The sequence below is a fragment of the Archocentrus centrarchus genome, chromosome 7 (genome assembly GCF_007364275.1).
Source record: "Archocentrus centrarchus isolate MPI-CPG fArcCen1 chromosome 7, fArcCen1, whole genome shotgun sequence".
Taxonomy (NCBI): domain Eukaryota; kingdom Metazoa; phylum Chordata; class Actinopteri; order Cichliformes; family Cichlidae; genus Archocentrus; species Archocentrus centrarchus.
The window spans coordinates 15,580,317-15,598,502 of record NC_044352.1 but is presented as its reverse complement, the minus strand read 5'-3'; the positions used below and the strand labels follow the sequence as shown (position 1 = coordinate 15,598,502).

Genomic DNA, 18,186 nt, shown 5'->3' with positions numbered 1-18,186 from the left:
ACCTCCTGTTAATTTCTGCAACTATGAATACCTACGACCATCGGTCAGCGCAAAGAGTAACTTTTTGCCACTTCTGTTCATTCTTTGCAGTGTATTATCTCTCAACAACCAACCCTGCCCTTCCTGCTTGTGTCAACACACACATGCCCATGTTGTGTATGGCCAGTATTACACTGCTCAAAACAAAAATTAAAGGAACAATTAAAAAAAGAAAATGTCAAGGAGCTGTTGCCTAGCCTGTAGAGCTCAGTGCGTCGCTCCATGGATATGACTCCCCAAACCATCACTGACCCACCACCAAACCAGTCACGCTGAAGAGTGTTACAGGCAGCATAATGTTCTCCACAGCTCAGGGTGAACCTGCTCTCATCTGTGAAAAGCACAGGGTACCAGTACTGGACCTGACAATTCTGGTATTCTATAACAAATGTCAATCGGGCTCCACAGTGCTGGGTTGTGAGCACAGGGCCCACTAGAAGATGTTGGGCCCTCAGGCCATCCTCATGAAGTTTGTCTCTGACAAAACAATCAGAAATATTCACACCAGTGACCTGCTGGAGTTCATTTTTTTTTTTTTTTAGGGCTCTGGCAGTGCTCATCCTGTACTTCTTTGCACAAAGAGCAGATACTGTACCAGTCCAGCTCTCCTAGAGTAACTGCCTGTCTCTTGCAATCTCCGCCTCCATGCTCTTGAGACACAGCAGACTTTCTGGCAATGGCATGTATTCATGTGCCATCCTGGAGGGGTTGGACTACCTGAGCGAATACACTGATCCTAGCCAAATGCAAAACTACTGAAAAAACAGAAAAGATAAGGAGGGGAAAAAATGTCAGTGGCCTCCACCTGTAAAACCATTCCTGTTTTGGTGGTTGTCTGCTGCCCCTCTAGTACACCTGTTGTTAATTTCATTAACACCAAAGCAGCTGAAACTGATTAACAACCCCCCCTCTGCTACTTAACTGACCAGATCAATATCCCAGAAGTTTAATTGACTTGATGCTCTACTCTGATTAAAAAGTGTTCCTTTCATTTTTTTGAGCACTATGTGTTCATTCACAGCTGTGTCAGGATAGACAGAGATTATTTCTTAAGCTGTTCTGAGATGTTTTCTGAGATTGTTTTCATTGTTATGAACCCAAAAAAGTCTTATTATGGATGCAGCTTTAGTCCCTTAGATTTTTTGGGTTAATCCCTGAGAATTTAATACTGATGAAACTCATCGCTGTCAAAGAGTCAGTCTGTTCCACTTTCATGCACCGTTGGCCATTTGATATCAGATTTACCACCTCTTTTTGAACTTGAATTTACATATAAGCTGCACAACAATATTAGTCCCCTCTGGCTTAAAAGGAGTCATGCTTTAATTAAGGATTTAGAAATAATCAAAGGCCCTAACTATAATCACAGGCTCTGCTTTGTAAAATGTGCAGTTACTGACGACTTCTCGCTGACATTATATGAAGGATTACATCTGATCCCTCTCAATCTTGATGCAATCCCTAGTCCCACCCAGTGTTTTTATTAAGATTAAGCTACAATCTCAAAACATTATGGATGCTTCGAGTTGAAGAAATTGATTTGTTTCTTTTGAGGCTGTTGTTTGTCTCAGCAGGGTTCTCTTCATCATCGACCAGCTATATGCTGTCTTTGCTCTTTCATGCCATCAACTTCAGCATTTTTTCCAGGCTCAGAAATGGCTTTCTTTTAGGGTGACACAGCAATAAAGCCTGATTGATCTGCATACAGCAGAGGCCATGGGCGATAAGAAATCTGTGCATTTTTTCCTGACCATTTGATGAAATAAATCCCATATCCAGATATAGAGCTGAATGAATGAAATCCAAGTGCACAAAACTGGTTTGAATCAAACACCGTAAAGCTGTAGACGAGAGGGGAGTCGAACCCTGGAATTCAAAGACACTTCTGCTTGTTCAATAATTGTTTGATAAATTGTTTTTAAGCTCTTCTAAAGAGGGTTTAAATTGCTACTTTTATTCTCAGTCCCTTAATCGTTTGGTGCTCCTTGATTTTCCTTTGGGGGCTGGCTAAAACCTCTGCAGGGGGTGCGCCAAAAATGTCTTTATGCAGGAAAAACCCTCTCACCCACGTACTTATGTTCGCTCGTTGCAGTGCATGCGAGTCTTTTCTTTAGCATCTTTCATCTCTGTTGTTGGAGCGTGTAATTCTGTCATTTGAAGCATGTTTTGCTGAATTAAAAAAAAAAACAGAAAAACAAAAACAAACAAGACTTCAGTCACTTCAGTCAAAAAAACCCTCCAAAAAACACCAAACGCGAACAACAAAGCTGTACAAGCTATACAAAGTAATGCCACCTTCAGGGTTTGAGTCACAGCTGCTGGAAGAATTTGTCACTTCACTCACAATTTAGTGGCTGTGTTTATTCTGCAGCGTTCAAAGTGCTGCACTGCGTTTGATCAAAAAAGATGCTGTCTTTGAAGAGCAGGCCAGTTGCTGTTTTTTTTTTTTTGGGGGGGGGGGGGTGTTGACACTCCTGATTTCTACACTTCTCTATTTGCCAGATAAGCAGCGTGCAGATAGGCATTCACTGTTTTTTTTTCCCCTGCCAGATTAATGCAACAGGTTTATATGAAATGTATATTTATGATGGCTCGCTGCAGGATGCACCTCTGTTTTCAGCTAGATAAGATTTTTAAATGTTTGCTGTAAGCTATAGGTTCTGAAAAAAAAAGAAAAGCTAAAATAATACAAAATCAGACCTAAGCATTTGAGGAAACTTCTGAAGTTTTCAGGAGCTGGTGCTACATGGTCAAGCTACACATTAGAGATATAGGATGTATATTTAATATTTAAACTAATCTTCAGCTTATGCAGTGTTAGTGCTTATCTACACTGCGTTAATTATAAAACCTCAGTCCAGCTAAGATAGACAAGCTCCTGCAGTCGGTACAGCCATTCACTTGCAGTTTTCTTTTCTTTTTTTTTTTTTTTTTAGGGACTTTAATCCATCTCAAAAAACTTTGAAAAGTGAGCCTGATTCATTCTCAGATCCCATGAGAAATATCCCCCCTAGTACTGTACCTGAGCACAGAGAAATTATTAGCTGATTTTTCAGACTGATAATGGCTCTGCTGTGATTTGGTGGTGTCAGTACATTGAGGGTATAAACCAAAGTTGAAACTTTCATTTTGACTACCAGGCCACATGACAGAAAAGAGGAGAACTGAAGCAGGAGATATTGCATTTTTGTTCAGGATGCCTCTTAACTGCATCTGGCATTTGAGAAGGAGACATGAAGTTCTTTTCTTCCTTTATAGCATTACCACTCAAATAGCATCTCCTCGCTAGATACTGAGGAGTTTTCATTTGTCCAAAGGTTTTCCACTTGGGCAGGGAAAAAGATGAGAAAAAAAAAAAATTTTGTACAGAATCAACTTTCTAGAGAGCAGTCTGTTCCTTCTTCTTTCATCACTGGCTCAATGAACGCTACGTGCTTATCAGTTTGGTTTTTGGTCTGGTCTCTTGTAGAGCAAAAGAGGACAGAAGATAGGCCGCTCGAGTCATAAGGTTTTGACCGTTTACAGTAGCTGCAGCGACACGGAGTCAGATAAAGGTAGACGAGGATGATCACCGTGGTCACCATACAGCCGAGCAATGTTGTGTAGCCAGTGTTGAATAACTCTGCCGCAGGCAGCAGCACCGTCACGTTCACCTCCCGAGTTGCATTAAGTGCCTGTTTAATATCCACAGCTGTGCACACATACAGTCCTGAGTCATTGACCTTGGTTGCTCGGATCTCCAAGGTACCATTAGGAAACAGGCTAATTAGTGTGTCTATGCTAGCCTTGGTGATGTACCCCTTGCTTGGGGAGAGCCACGTAAATGAGAGGTCTGTGCCCGTCAGGGATGTTTGGCAGTCTAGACGCACCCTTTCTCCCTCTGAAACCAACACGTTGGAGAGGAGAACTGTTACTGGCTGTGAAACAGGTTTTTCCACAGTGCAGTTAAGGAAGAAGCGGTTCTGTTTTAGAAATCGTATGGACGACCGTGGGTCCCCATTAATGGAACAAATATGCTCCTCCTTAAAGTCCTTCACTGAGTCATAGCCCCTCAGATCCCAATGCCAAAACATGCTATACATGAAGCAGTCACAGATCAGAGAGTTGTTGTAGAGATACAGGCCCCGCTGCACCAACCTAGGCAAAGCTTTCACATCCTCCCACTGCAGATGGGTCAGTCGGTTGGATGAGAGATCTAGCATGCTCAGGAATGGATGACTGTGATCTTGGATTGAGAAAAATGGGAAGTCTGTGATTTGGTTGAGGCTGAAGTAGACCTTCTTTAAGCTGCTCAGGCCACTCAGAGTGCTGGCCTCCACCCGTGTGATCTTATTATTGAAGAGAAGGAGCTCCTCCAGCCTCCAAAGCCCCTGGAAGTAGTGCTGCTCTACCACACTCAGCTTATTGGAGGACAGGTCAAGGTGCCTGAGGCCAGAGACATTGTGAAAAATTCCAGGAGTCAGGGCCTTGAGCTGATTGTGCGCCATCAGGAGATTTTCCAGTCTGGGCATCTTGTTGAAGAAACCTGGACTCAGCCAGGATATGTGGTTGTGGCTGAGGTCGAGACTGAGACAGAAAGAGGGCAGGGAGTGAGGTAGCTTGGTAAGACCACTGGAGCTACAGCTTACTGCATCGGATATACAGAGGCACACGGAGGGGCAAGTCTCCTCAGTGCTGTGGAGAAGACAGAACAGCATCAGGAAAAAGCCTGGATTTAGTCCGCAGGTCATGTTTTTGGAATCCTTCAAGGTTTCAAATCCCTTTGATTCTCCCTGGTAAGATAAGAATCAAATGAGAAACAGGGTGATATATGAGAAGGGTTTTCTACTTTCAAGCTGATCAAGTTTTGAGCTGTTCAGCTGACATCTAAGATGACTAAAAGGTTAAAGCCATACTGGAGTCCGTAGTATCATTTGTACAGTAGAAGATGAAGTGGTTCACTTTCGTGGCCACAAATCCTTTTAGCTGAATAAAAAAAAAAAAAAATCTTTGGGATGCCTTTCAATCAGAATTCCTCAAGCTAGACTATTTTCAAACGTTTCTACAGTCAGATTCATAAGGACTTCTTCAAAGGCACAATTTTAGTGATTATGCCTCTGTCAACCAGCAAAGGGGGATTTGAAATGACAGAACCAAGAAGTGCAGACCTTCAGCTTTAATTCAAAGGCTTCAACAAAAAATATTGCAAATACTGTTTAAGAATCTTTTCCATAGTCCTTCTATTTTCAGACACCCAAAAGTATCTGAATATTCAGATACTTTTAAATATAAAGACTGTTTTTGACTGCCTAAAGTCTGGAATACATGGACATCACCAAATGCTGCATTTCCTCCCTTGTGATGCTCTCCCAGGCCTTTAGTTGCTGCTGGTTTGTTGGCCTAAGTTTAATTTTGCCTTTTGAATAGATATCAGCTGGGTTGAGATCAGGCGATTGCTCTTGGATTGCTTTCTCAGGGTGTTTTATTATCCAGCTGTGAAATGCCATTCTGCAGCATTGCAGAAAGTCCAGCCAGAGTCATTTTAGAAACAAGTCTTTCCACCTGTCAGCCATCTTAAAACTCCTCTGGGTCTTTATTTTGGAATATTTCTTAAATGAATTTTACTTTCAGAATAGAATCACCAGTCATATCAAAACCATTTAAGATCATTGCTGACTTTTCCCTGAAATGTTTTTTCTTTTACCAAATTACCATTTTCCCTGCAAGTTATACTTGTACCACCATCTGTGCTGATACAAAAATCGACTACAGATTTCAGTTCTCTTATAGTGTCTCTGTTACACTTCTATACACTTAATAAATGTAGCAGTCACATCCACTGACCGCTGCTAAATCTTCTCTCATTTTCTTGATAGGTTTGTTTTGCTTTTTGGTCTAATGATGACCTCTTCTTTTGCAGGACCACCTCTTCACATTGCTTGTTGAAAGTTCCCGATTTGCTCCAAAATGCAACTACTTAACCAAAAGCAAACAGCTGGAATCAGTTTCTGAATTTGTCATGAATAATGTGAAAACTGACCAACTGTGAACAGCACAGTAAACTCTCCTAAAACTTTTAATTCTTTGAAAAAGAAGACTGTGTATAAAAGTGGCTGTAATTTCTAAACGGTTAATGCATTACTTTTGTTTACACCCTTGAATTAGAGCTGAGAGCGCAGTGCAATAACATCTTGATTGCTTCATTTAAAATCCATTAAGTGACCACAATCTAAATTGTGAAAATTGTGCTCTTGTCCAGCTACATGTGGACCTGTAAATGCAGTAATCACTGGCTGCAAATAACACTTTTTTTCAGAAGCTGATCTTTGTGTTTTTTTAACTGATTATTCAGTTTAAAAAAAAAAAAATTTAAACTGAAATTATTGGCAGATTTTTTAAAAAAAAACAAAAACCACAGTTGATTAATTTCCTGTTAATCAGCAAATTGATAAACTGACCAATCACGATAGCTCTGTATCATTAAAACTTTTCAACCCATTGTGAAAGGATAGTGTGGAAATGTCACAGTGGGAAATACTTTACCTTAAAAAAATGTTTCTGCTCAGTTGCTACCACGTGACTTGAACATTTTCGGAGATCGGTTGGCAGATTTGCTACTGACTTGTAAAGTCTTTATGAAATTGAAAACTCAAAGGGAAAAAGTTCACACCACTTCCAGACAAGTGGGCAATTTGGCTCAGTTAATCCAATTCTCCCCTCCAAAAAAAAAAAGAAAAGAAAAAAAGAGAAGGAAAAAACCCAGCCAAAACACAAATCCAAAATAAACTGCTTAGCGACAACATGAGACTCCAACTTTCTTTCGTATTTCCTCTTTCAAAGTTGCATCCCATCAATGAATACCCACAACATAGCTGTCTAATCCTTATCTTCTTTTCGGATCCTCCTCCCGAGGCGCTCGAGGAATAATTCACGGCTCTCGCCTTTCTCCTCAGCTAACTTTAAGGTCCCACTACCAGGCTTTTTCTCCTCTTCCCAAATGAGAGTGCCACTCGACAAACATCCTGCGGTGCTTTGCAGTGTATAACAAACAGCATAGAGCTCAGTTAATCTCCCACAATCCCCCCTCCTTCTCTGTGTCATTTAGAGACCAGTCTTGTGTCTCCCTCTCTCAGCACTAAGTAATCGTGCTGGTGACTGCCCTTCTCTTTCTCTTTCCCTCTCTTTCTCCATTCCAAACCAATGTCTATATTCCCAGCGTATTCTATTAATATGCTACTAAAGCAGATTTGTATTATTTTGCTTACTAACATATTAGCAGAGCCCAGGAGCTTTACACATGAATATTACATGTGTTATCCGGTAACCTTTCACCAGTAATCCCAGAGGCCTGAAACTTGGCTGTGCTCACTCTTTTTCTTCTGTGTGTGACTGTGTCTGAATGTTGGTTCTCTTCACGCTGTAAATACACCTGTTTTTTTTTTTTGTGAGTTCTTGAGTTTGGCAATGCCTGTCAATCCCTTTTCATCTTTGATGTATTTTGCAAGCTTTTGTGTTGAAAGTCTCTCAGGCTCTCCAGGTCCTTCCTCACCTGTGTGCTCCTGTGGTTTTGTTGCTTCTATTTTAGTGGTTTTAAGCTTCGCCCCTGCCCTGCCCCAAACATGCATACTTCCACTCTTCCTCTAAGTGCCTTATGCAGCACATCCTCTGCTTTCTTTCTGAGCCCCAACATCCCTCCCTTCCCTTCCCTTGGCTGTGGGTTTGACTGGATATATGCTGTCCATGGTGCTTGGTTATGGTGGGCCTGACAGCTCTGGTTTCTGTCACAGTGAATTAGCTTTGCCTCCCAGCAGCCACCTCCTCTCTGCTAGCCCCAACCCGCCACCTCCCTCAGTATAAGTGCTTGGGGCTTTGACTGACTCCCACTCGCTCACTCACTCACTCACTTTGCAGAGGCACATAACCTGATTCCCAACGGATTCAAACTCGCTGGACAGGCTTCACTTCTCAGGAGGTGGGCTGATGGGGGAAGATGTGGAGTCTGCAGGAATGCGGATGCACACAACTAAAGAAGAATGTTACGTTCAGCAAGAGATTGGTTAAGAAAATTGCTCCTTGGTTAAAAAAAAACAAACAAAAAAAAAAACTGGTTGAGCATAAAGAAAACACATTTGGCTGTATTTGTGCTGAAATAAAAACGCAATGACACAATCTTGTCCCAGGGCTACTCATCAGCTTGGCTGCAACATGTAAGAAATATATACACCCACACATGTACATTTGAGATATGTTAGGAATGGATTCTAAACAGGCCCTTCTTGTAGGTGTTATGTTTATGTGGGCTTGTAATGTGGCTCAAATGGCTCTCTTAGTAATTTGTCTATTTGGCTGCAAATTGAACTTTGTCCTACTATAAAGAAAGCCTTTATCTCGATAGCTGTTTAAATATTCATGTTTCATTGATTGTTTAAAGGTATTATGTAACACTGTTTGTTGAATGGGCTGCTGAATGCACTGTTGTAGTGTTAGTCCCTAAGTCCCTGATTGTAAGTGGATCACATATGACCTACAAGCCAGAGCGTACATAAGCAGATAGTGATTCATGGTTTGGTATATGAGGCTTTAAATTAGGTGTATGATCATGCCAGTATGATGTCACCGGCAGCATTTGTTTTTAGCTTCGGTGTAATTGTGCAGGGAATAGATTCTTTTGCTCAGGCAGCCCTTATTTTGCTGCTCTGGATATAACTTGAACAATTGCAGTACCTTATTATTTTTTGGTTTTGACTCCAAAGAAGTAAAAAGATTTCATTGTTTTTTGTTTTTTTTTTGTGAAGTCATTCATCATTGTCCTCAGAGATCAATTCAATCAAAGCACTGGGAGGTAAACAAAAGAAGAAGAGATGAGCTTCTATGCCGTTTATTCACCTAAATTGTAAAACAATTATTTTTGCCCTTTCCTGCTGATTGTCTCTCATCATACAGTAATAGTCTGTGTACTTTTAACAGAATGAGGTCCCCTGGAATGTCACGATTAGCACCTTCTCCACCCCCCCCCCCCCTTTTTTTTTTTCCACTTGAGATTGCCTGCAGATCTTTTTGTGAGTCTCTATTTGTCTCTGCATGCTCCTGTGTGTGTGTGTCTGTTGTCAGGCTGGTGTCTGTTGCTCTGGCCTGCTGTTATGTAAAATCCCTAATCTAATCAGTATCTTTGTATCCAGCTGCTTCGCAAATCCTGCCTCCTTCTTCTTCATATATTTGATTGGACTCAGTCAATGTAAAATAGTCTTGTCAAATCAGCCAGGTTCATAGTGGACCTCTAAGCTTAAACCCTGACCCCGATGCATCCTGCCCCCAGCAGAAAGTGATTTTCTTTTTACCATCTGCCGCAGAGAGGAGGGGGGGTATAAAAGAAACACTTGTGCACAGGAAAACGTCTGCTCTTATCTTGCCCTTGAGAAACCGCAAAGCTCGCTAAGAGTCGATAATATAAAGCTTCAAATTCTCAGATGCAAGAAGAATATTTTTGTTGAACATTAAAGAGATGCGTAGATGTAGAAAAGTATTTCAGACTTCTCCTGTTATTATACTTCCTCTTACTTAAAAATAATTCCAGGGCTCAGAAAAACCTCCCAGAGATGAAAAATCTCTTGCAAGAAAACCCCGACAAAGATAGGCAGCAAGAAAGATGAACGCAGGTAAACAACATTACACAAACAATGCAAAAATACAACATCTCTCCGCAGAATACTATCAGAGTGAAAAACACCTCAGCAAGAGTCTTGAATGAAAAATATGTTAATATCACGAAACATTCTGACGTGACTTGAAAGATAAGCTGAAGTGAAGGAAAGATGGGGAAATAATGTCAAACCGAGTGTTAATCACTGAATAAATGTTTGACACTGTGACAGGTTGAGTTGAGACACAAAAGCCGGGCCTGATTGTCACAAAATTGCACAGGAATGTCCGACATGACCTCCCAAACCCAGCAGATGAGGGGTTTCCACTACCTCTGTCTGCCAGTTGTGAACCCCTGAACCTGAACGCACGTACCCTTGTTCAATGTCTTTCAACAGCTTTTTGTTAGCATGGCTGGCAGCCAGGTTCTCAAATATAAATGAGTCAGCGCCTGGATAAAGATTTGGAGCGTTGCATTTTATTTCTTTTCTCTCCCTGGGTGAATTTGCAGGCTGGATGAGCTCTTTGCTGAAAAGGAGTTGCAGTCAGTATGAGATTGTTTGCTTGTCACGAGGAGCTGCTCAGCTGCTCCATATGCTCTGTGTTCACAGCGATTGCAGTGTATTATTGAAAGCCTTACTCAAAGCCCCCTGCAACCTGGTGAGATTTTTTTTTTTTTATTTCATGTTGCATAATCTGAATCACAAACACAACATACTTTAGCACAACATGACTATCTCCAATTTTCTCCACTAAACCCTTCTCTTGCATAAAGTGCACTGTAACTGTGAAGAAACAAGTACCCCATCTAGTGGTTTAAGACTTTAACATTCCAGTTAATCTCTTTTTGTGTTTTCGTATAACAATTACTAGTGCTACAAAATAAATATCAATAAATGACATAATTATTCTGTAACATTTAGATGAATTTAATTAAAAACTAAACAAAACTTGCTGGATGACACGTAATACTTGAATAATGACACAGTCAACACAGTCTTTATGTAGCAGTTCAATACTGGAAATTTGGAGTTTGACGAGAAGGTTAGTACCCCTCATGTATATTTGTTGCACGTATCCTGAATCTGGAAACAGTTGGCTTAGTTTAATGGTGAGAAATGGCTAGCGTGGCTCTGTGGAAATGCACTCATTCAAGTCTGTGTATTATTTACTTCATGTCCAAGCCGTACACATTAAACACATGGTGCATAACTTGATAAAATAAGGTGGTAACGTAGCCAGGCTGGCTTTTCTCAGTGCTTCCAGCCCTTCTTTTTATAACTGTCTGCTTGCTGTGGCTCCATACTTAACAGACATTTATGAAATTAATATTGATCTTGGTTTAATTCTCTGGGTAATTCTGCTGATTGCATTTAAACAAACACTGACAGTTCTGGACATTGTTCGATTTTTAAACTCACTTGAATCTGCGGCGCATGAAGTGGGCAGAAAACAGAAGTGATTTGAAGTTGAAAAATGATCCCTCACTGAGGTGAAATCGCACCTCACTGCTTTTATGTTCAAATGTCTGGTGTTTACATAACCCATGAGCACAAGCACAATTATTGGTTATAATAATAACGTGTCTTCATGTGTATCCAACGCCAACTTGTGGCCTGGCATGGGAACTACATCGTTTTCATCGTTTCACATGTCCTCGTGTAAACGCGGATCGTTTCTGAAACGCCATCGTGTAAACGAAAGGCTGAAACGCATCAAAACGACACCGTTTCCAGTGAAAACGGCTTCGTGTAAACGGCACCTCAGTATATGAAGAGCAGACAGAGGGTTCCGGGTGTGAACTATGTCTCCTCAGCCTCTATTATCTCTGCTGATTGCTAACGGATTTCAATTAGGATTCACAGGAGTTAATATGATTGCTTGCTGTTTACCCTTTCTTGCTTCCTTCCATGAAAGCCAATTATGCATGAGTAGCAGTGGATGACTACTGGACACTGCTAATGGCTCTGCTTCTCCCTTTGTGTTCACATTACTGAAGGATATGGGTTGTGAAATGAGATCGCTACTGACTACTGTGCTATCAATGATTGTGCTATAAAACATTATGGGCCAGAACATTGTAAATTGCGTGACGTGACTGTGGGGTAGCTGGCTCTCTGCTTATCCCCCCCTCTTTTATGTGTTATCCTCTCTTCCTCTTCTTTTCCCCTGATTTTGTCATCTCTTGTTTCTCTGCTCTGTTTCTATATTTCCGCTTCTTTCCCTCCTCCTCGCTCTTCTGTCAAACCCTCCTTCTGCTCCAATCCTTTGCTTCTTGCCTCAGCCCCTCTCATCATTTATTTCTCACCTTTCGTTTATCCTCTCAACTTTTATCTCCATACATCAGTTCTTTACACCTCTCCCCTCTGCCTTTCATCTCCAGCCCCAGGGTTATCAACTCAGACAGATAGGACATGAGTCAGGCCTCTAGCCTCTTACCCTTCAATATCACTTATGAGAGACTGACATATCTTAGAAAATCCATTATACCCAAATCAATAAGGATTAACCTACATAATACAGACCTCTCATATAAATCACAGCCATAGAATTAATCATTATCTCATTACTGAGGGAATCCATTGCCCACTTATCTAAAATGTCTGATTGCATGTATGCGTGTGTCCTCATGCATGGCTTCTTCTGTTCTGTAATGAATGAATGAAGCTGAAAAAAGCCGGGGCTTCATCAGACCTTAACTTGTGTCAGTTTATTAAGAAAGAGATGGCGAGGGTAGAAACAGAATGTTGCTTCACATTGGTGAAAAACGGAAACAGCAATGTCCATTTGGAGCAGGTTTATCTGACTGCACTCCGCAGTTGAGATAGTGTGATGGATCCTGCGGCCAGCTGTCCGTGCCACCTGAGCCACACTGCTGCTGTCGCCCTGTCGCTGCTCTCTGCTCAGACAGACACTGGGGGACATGAAAGGTGATGAGCAGTTAGCAGTTCCATCAAGGATCTCCGGGGCCATCCGTGGAAAATGAAACCATCTCCAAACAGGTAACTCAATTTAACTCGTGGCCGCCTTCTCTGGAGCTACAAGCACAAATACTTTCCCAGCTGATGAGATGAGGTAACAGAGCATGGCCAGAGTCACTGAGTGCAACAGGAGAGGCCCTCTCCGCCCAAATTGCCTGGACATGGTCAAGGTTTTCCACCACTTTTACAGATGGAGAAGTGGAGACTGAAGTGTTGAAAGGTTCTGGGTTTTTTTTCTCCTTCCTTTTCAATCGATAAAATGGACTGGCTTTAATCTTGGAGCTATTGAGTGCTGAAGCTAGCAGAATAGATAGTTGGTCTTCTGGAACCATTTCCAACTTTGCCCCGCTTCAGAATTATGTGCCTGCACAGGAGGGAAAACACTGTATTTAGACTGAATTTGTAGCAAAGCAGATGAGCTGTCAAAGCTTTAAAAAGGTCTTTTTTTTTAAGAGTTACTTTGTGCTCCTTGCATGGAAATGAATGACTTCTTTTTAAAAAGGGATGTGGAAATGACAATGAATATGTTTTGTGAGTCTGACTTTTTCTTTTTTTTTTTTTTTTAGGTTAAAAATGAAAATTTTTATCTTCAAAATAAACTCAAAAAAGAAAAAGTAAATATACTTGTTCTGCAGAAAATGATCCTTATAAACCATGTAATATATGCATCTTAGATGATTACAGGGTTACAGGGTTTAAGGCACCTGACCAGGCACTTATTTCTAAGCACTTACCAGACAAACTGTTTTTTTTAAACCATATTTTTTATAAGCAATTTCATATTTTAAAATGCAAAATATTAATCTGTAAAGGAATTAGTAATATAAAGTGGCATACAATGGAATAAAAAATATTCTGAGTATAAACAAAACTATAATTGTGTCCCTTTAGCAGCGCTGAATGTAGGAACCACAAACAGCAACAGGGAGAGTAATACTTGGGTTGTGTTTAAGCTCTGAAATGGATATTCACATTTTGACAATTAGATAGATTAGGTCCACTGACGAAGGGGTGTCACTCTCACATCGCTCATTAGAAATCACTCTTATTAGACCATTTCATAATTGTTCTCCAGCTAAATTATGTAACGACCACATTGACCTTTCCATGGTCCTGCTTAGCAGTCTGAGTTGGTACATTCAGGGAAGTCAGTTTAATGAGTGCAATTTAATGTGTGGCTCAATAATGCTATCTTCTACTCCATTATTAATCACAATAAGAAAGTTAGCTCTGTTAATTATTGCAAATGTGTTACAGTGAAAATGCCAATGTGAATTGAAAGCCTTCAGGTATTTCAGAGGAAGTGATGCAGTCTTCGTGCTTCTGGAAGAACTGTTATAAAACGGCTGCTGTGAAAGTGAGCCGCAGCAGCAGACAGATATGGCTTTGGATGTAGCCTGCTGTCTTTCAGTAAAGTATGTATGACTCCATTAGAACGCATTTGATGAAAGTTTAATGTTGCCGGTGGGCAAATGGGTCATTACGTCTTCGCGTTGGGTGGTGTTGGGTTGGCCGATGGGAGGGATGGGGGTGGGAGGAGTATATAACCTGTATTGGAATCATACATTTACAATATTTCTTTCAAGCGTGTGCTACAACAACCTCGGGCTGGACAAAGAACCCTTACCTCTTTCAGATATGCCATTCAGCAGGTGAATCAAAGCACAATGGAGCCAAAGAATGAACATAACAAGCAGACAGACTCGCGTTGATCACCAGCTGTGATTCTCATTGATTATTCACTAAAGCAGACACTAATTCAACTTGAAAACAAAATGCAAAGGAAAAATGATGTGGTGCCATGGGTTCTAAAACTGAGAGATGCAGCCATATATCATGCCTCTCTGTCAGCCGCACACTGTGAAAGTGAGGCAGAAGATGAAAAAGAGAAGGGGGGATGGGGAGCAGTGGGTACAAAAACAGGATTGAGTGAGACTGATTGTCGCCTGCAGAGGGAAACCATTAAGCTCACCAAATATCATTATCAGATTTTCAATAAGGTTGCAGCCATCAGATAGTGAATACAGACAGTGCTGCTGCTTCTCTTTCCCATTCTTGCTGCACCAGGTGCAACATGTTTTTGCAATTCAATCTGGCTACAAGGCCACGAGGAGGCTTTACTTATTGCTTAGATCCCAGAACAAATCATAAGCCCAGCAAATATCAGGGGCTGGGCTGCCTGGGGAGTGGCTGAAGGCTTGGGGGCCTGGATGTGTACTGTTGTTTGAGTGATTACACAATGATTACCACCTGCTGCGTACTGTTGTGCTGTGTATACTCTGTGGTACCGGGGCACTTGGAGGATTTACAGTGTTCTTCATTATCAACATTTAAATAGCTTTGCTGATAAAGTCTTTCCAAAATGAAACCATATTCCAATAGATAATCGCTCCCCCCCGTAAAGCCACAAAATTCATCACAGGCCAAAGCTAATGAGAGATAAGAAACTAGAGATAAGGGAGTTTGGGCTTGCGGGGTGTTCTTTTGCTTTATTGTATACTAAGCTCTAAAGTAGCTGAAAGGTTATAAAAGGCAAAATATTCTGCAAAAGCCAGCAGATATCAAGCATGCGTTGGTTGGTTTGGATAAAATAAGAGAGGAGGGTTACCAAAGAATAAAAGTGGGAACCCATCTGTCAGTGCAGTCTGGCTGAAGTAGTCCCTCGCCTCTCTGTTTTGATTATTTCTTTATCTCTCTCTTTTACTGGCTGGCGGTGAGTAACAGTGACCCTCTGGATTGCTTCCTAGACCATATTTTCTTGTCTGACTGTGGCATTGCAATTTATTCCTAATGTCAGTAGATTTTTGAGCCATTTTCTTTAATTAATTCACAATAAAACAAACTTTATGTTGAGCATGTAGCTAATGCGCAGCCATGAGGAGGCTGAATGTGAATGCGCCATTATTGGTTGGTGAAACTGAAGTGAAAATGAAAACGCACATCACACATTTTAATTCCAAAATGATAGACTATGGCTTAGATCTAAGGAAAAGCCAGGCTTCAGATATATGTCTAAGTTGTTTTAAAATATTTCTTGTTCTTTACGATCTTGAGAAAAGCTAGTTTGCCTCAAATCTTAGACAAGTTAAAACATTTTTAAACTAAAAAACTGAGAAATCATCTCATACTGCTTGTTGCACACACTCCAATTTGAAACAGGAAAAATGCAACAGCCACAAGTAAACTTGATTAGAAAAATTCACGTATCCAACACAAATCCAGTAACATAAAATTTCAGTGCAGTGCAGAAATGCCACATAATCATGATGTTCAAGTGGCAAACGAGACAACAGACGACATCCTTGCTGCTTTCTGGGGGAAATTTTGCCATCTGTAAAGATTTTTTTTTTCCATTTTGTTGCAAATCACTATTTGTGTCTTTTACTCAGAAAGTGCTTCATAACAAAGATCAATAAATCAAAGTACTAATATTAAAACACAACAATATCCACTAGTTAAAAGCAAGCCCGTACAAATAAGTCTTGAGCTGCTCTTTAAAAGTTTCAACAGAGTCCACAGATCTCAAATATAATCATAGTCCATTACATAGTTAAGAACAGGGCTCTTCAACTCCAGGCCTCGAGAGCCCCTGTCCTGCAGGTTTTAGATGTGGCTCTGCTTCAGCACACCTGAGTCAAATATAGAAGTCATTAGCAGGACTCTGGAGAACTTGACTGCATACTGAAGAGGTAATTCAGCCATTTGATTCAGGTGTGTTGGATCAGGGACACGTCTAAAACCTGCAGGACAGGGGCTCTCGAGGCCTGGAGTTGAAGAGCCCTGGTTTAGAAGCTGCAACCTCGAATTCACAGTCTCTTTTAGTTTTCAGTCTAGAACGAGGAACCAGAAGTCAGAAGATCTCACTGACTTGCAAGTTATATGTGGATGCAAGAGTTTACTAATGTAAGCAGGCATTTGACCATGCAGAGTTCTGAAAGTGATCACTGAAGGAAAGAAATGGGTCTGAACTTTATGGGGAGTCAGTCCAAAGACAAAATAGGTGTCACATAAGACCACTTAGAGGATTTAGCAAGTTGCCTCGCAGCTGCATTTTGGACCATTTGTAAGCGATCCAAAGATGACTTACTGAAACCAATGTACAGTGAATCGTCCAATTGCGAAGACACAGATGCATGAATAATCATTTCTAATTCTGATTTGGACCCCATTCGACTGAGGCAAGCAATATTTTGTAGATGCAAAAGCAGGATCGCACAAAACTATTAATATATTTATCAAAACTAAGAGGTCTGGTCAAATGTATTACCTATACTTCTGACATTCGATTGAAGCAATGATGACAAAGAACCAAGATTGTTCATCACAGTGGGAACAAAGCTGTCAGGAGCACAAACAAGAACTTCTGTTTTTTGTGGCATTGCTACAGTCACGAACGATAGATGTACAATTGGATATCATCTGTGTAACAATGATATAAGACCCCATTTAATAGTGCCCAAGATGTGTCCAAGTGGTAGTAAATACAGTGCAAAAAGAATAGGTCCAAAAATAGTGTGCCAGTACAATTAACATCTCTGGCTGGTCCCACAACACTGAAAAAACTGTCTGCTAATTCACATTGTGGGTATAATGTCAAGGTATAACTTGAAATTTTGACTTATTAACTCAAAACTCAGAAACAAACTTCCATAGATATGCCTGGCACCACATAGCTGAAACTATTGTGAGCGGTGTGCATGTATCAGTGCACCACCATGACTGACTCTTGGTGCAGCTTTTGCTTGGCTTTGGTAGCAGGGGCAGCTTTCAGAATTCTCCACAGATTCATATTCAGGATTCACTTACTGCCATGTTTTCTCCTGAGAATGTCTCTGGTTTCAGTACTACATGGGAGTGGGAGTAAGTGGGCTGATACTTTATGAATGTGGGTTTCTGAGGTTTTGAATGGGGTAGAGACATTTTTAATTTTGAAAATTATCTCAATAAGTTGTCTTAATTTATGTAAGGCTTGTTTCAGGCAACATTAAAAAAAAAAAACTGTACTGTGATAGTCTTAGACCATACTGTGCAAATGTTTTCAGCAGCTTTGTCTAAATAGCTGTCAAGCAATATCATCAGGAAGGCATTTTTTTAATAGATTTGCTTTGATGTGATGTTGCCCTTTATTGCAATTTTATTGCTTTTTCCAATTGTCATGTTTATTGTATTTTGTTGTTGTTATTACTGTTATTCTTTTAATTATTTATATTAAAATTTGGTGTTTGGCATTTTTGCATCCTTTTTTTTTTTCTTCCCTGTTTCTCTGCTTTGTCCTTAATTTACCTCAATTTGATCTTTGTTTCTGTTTTGACTTACCTTCTGAGTGTCCTACATCGTGCTATTGCTTGCCTGTCATTATACTTTGTAAGGACTATTTTTAAATAAGCAAATAAATTAATATCATTATTATTATTTGGCCCGTTTTTCTCCACGAGACAATAATTCATAACATGGGGGTCTTAAAAAACATCTTCAGTGATGAGAAAACCAGTGAATCCTGCAACAGGTGATATTGCTTCCGCCATTACGGACAAATAAAAACAACATA

The 18,186-nt window shown here is 40.5% G+C and overlaps 1 protein-coding gene across 1 annotated transcript; it reads right to left on the bottom strand.

The window, feature by feature from the left end:
- Nucleotides 1-3,017: 3,017 nt before the first annotated feature.
- LOC115783590 (amphoterin-induced protein 3-like) lies at nt 3,018-6,994 on the bottom strand. The gene is made up of 2 exons (XM_030734486.1): nt 6,562-6,994; nt 3,018-4,811 (listed from the first exon to the last, which is right to left on the bottom strand). The coding sequence occupies exon 2, from the start codon at nt 4,767-4,769 to the stop codon at nt 3,411-3,413; it is 1,359 nt and encodes a 452-aa protein (XP_030590346.1). The 5' UTR covers nt 4,770-4,811; nt 6,562-6,994; the 3' UTR covers nt 3,018-3,410.
- Between the last annotated feature and the right edge of the window lie 11,192 nt (nt 6,995-18,186).

Excerpts from the sequence above, each read along its gene's own strand:
- LOC115783590 (XM_030734486.1), bottom strand. The coding sequence starts at position 4,769 with ATGACCTGCGGACTAAATCCAGGCTTTTTCCTGATGCTGTTCTGTCTT.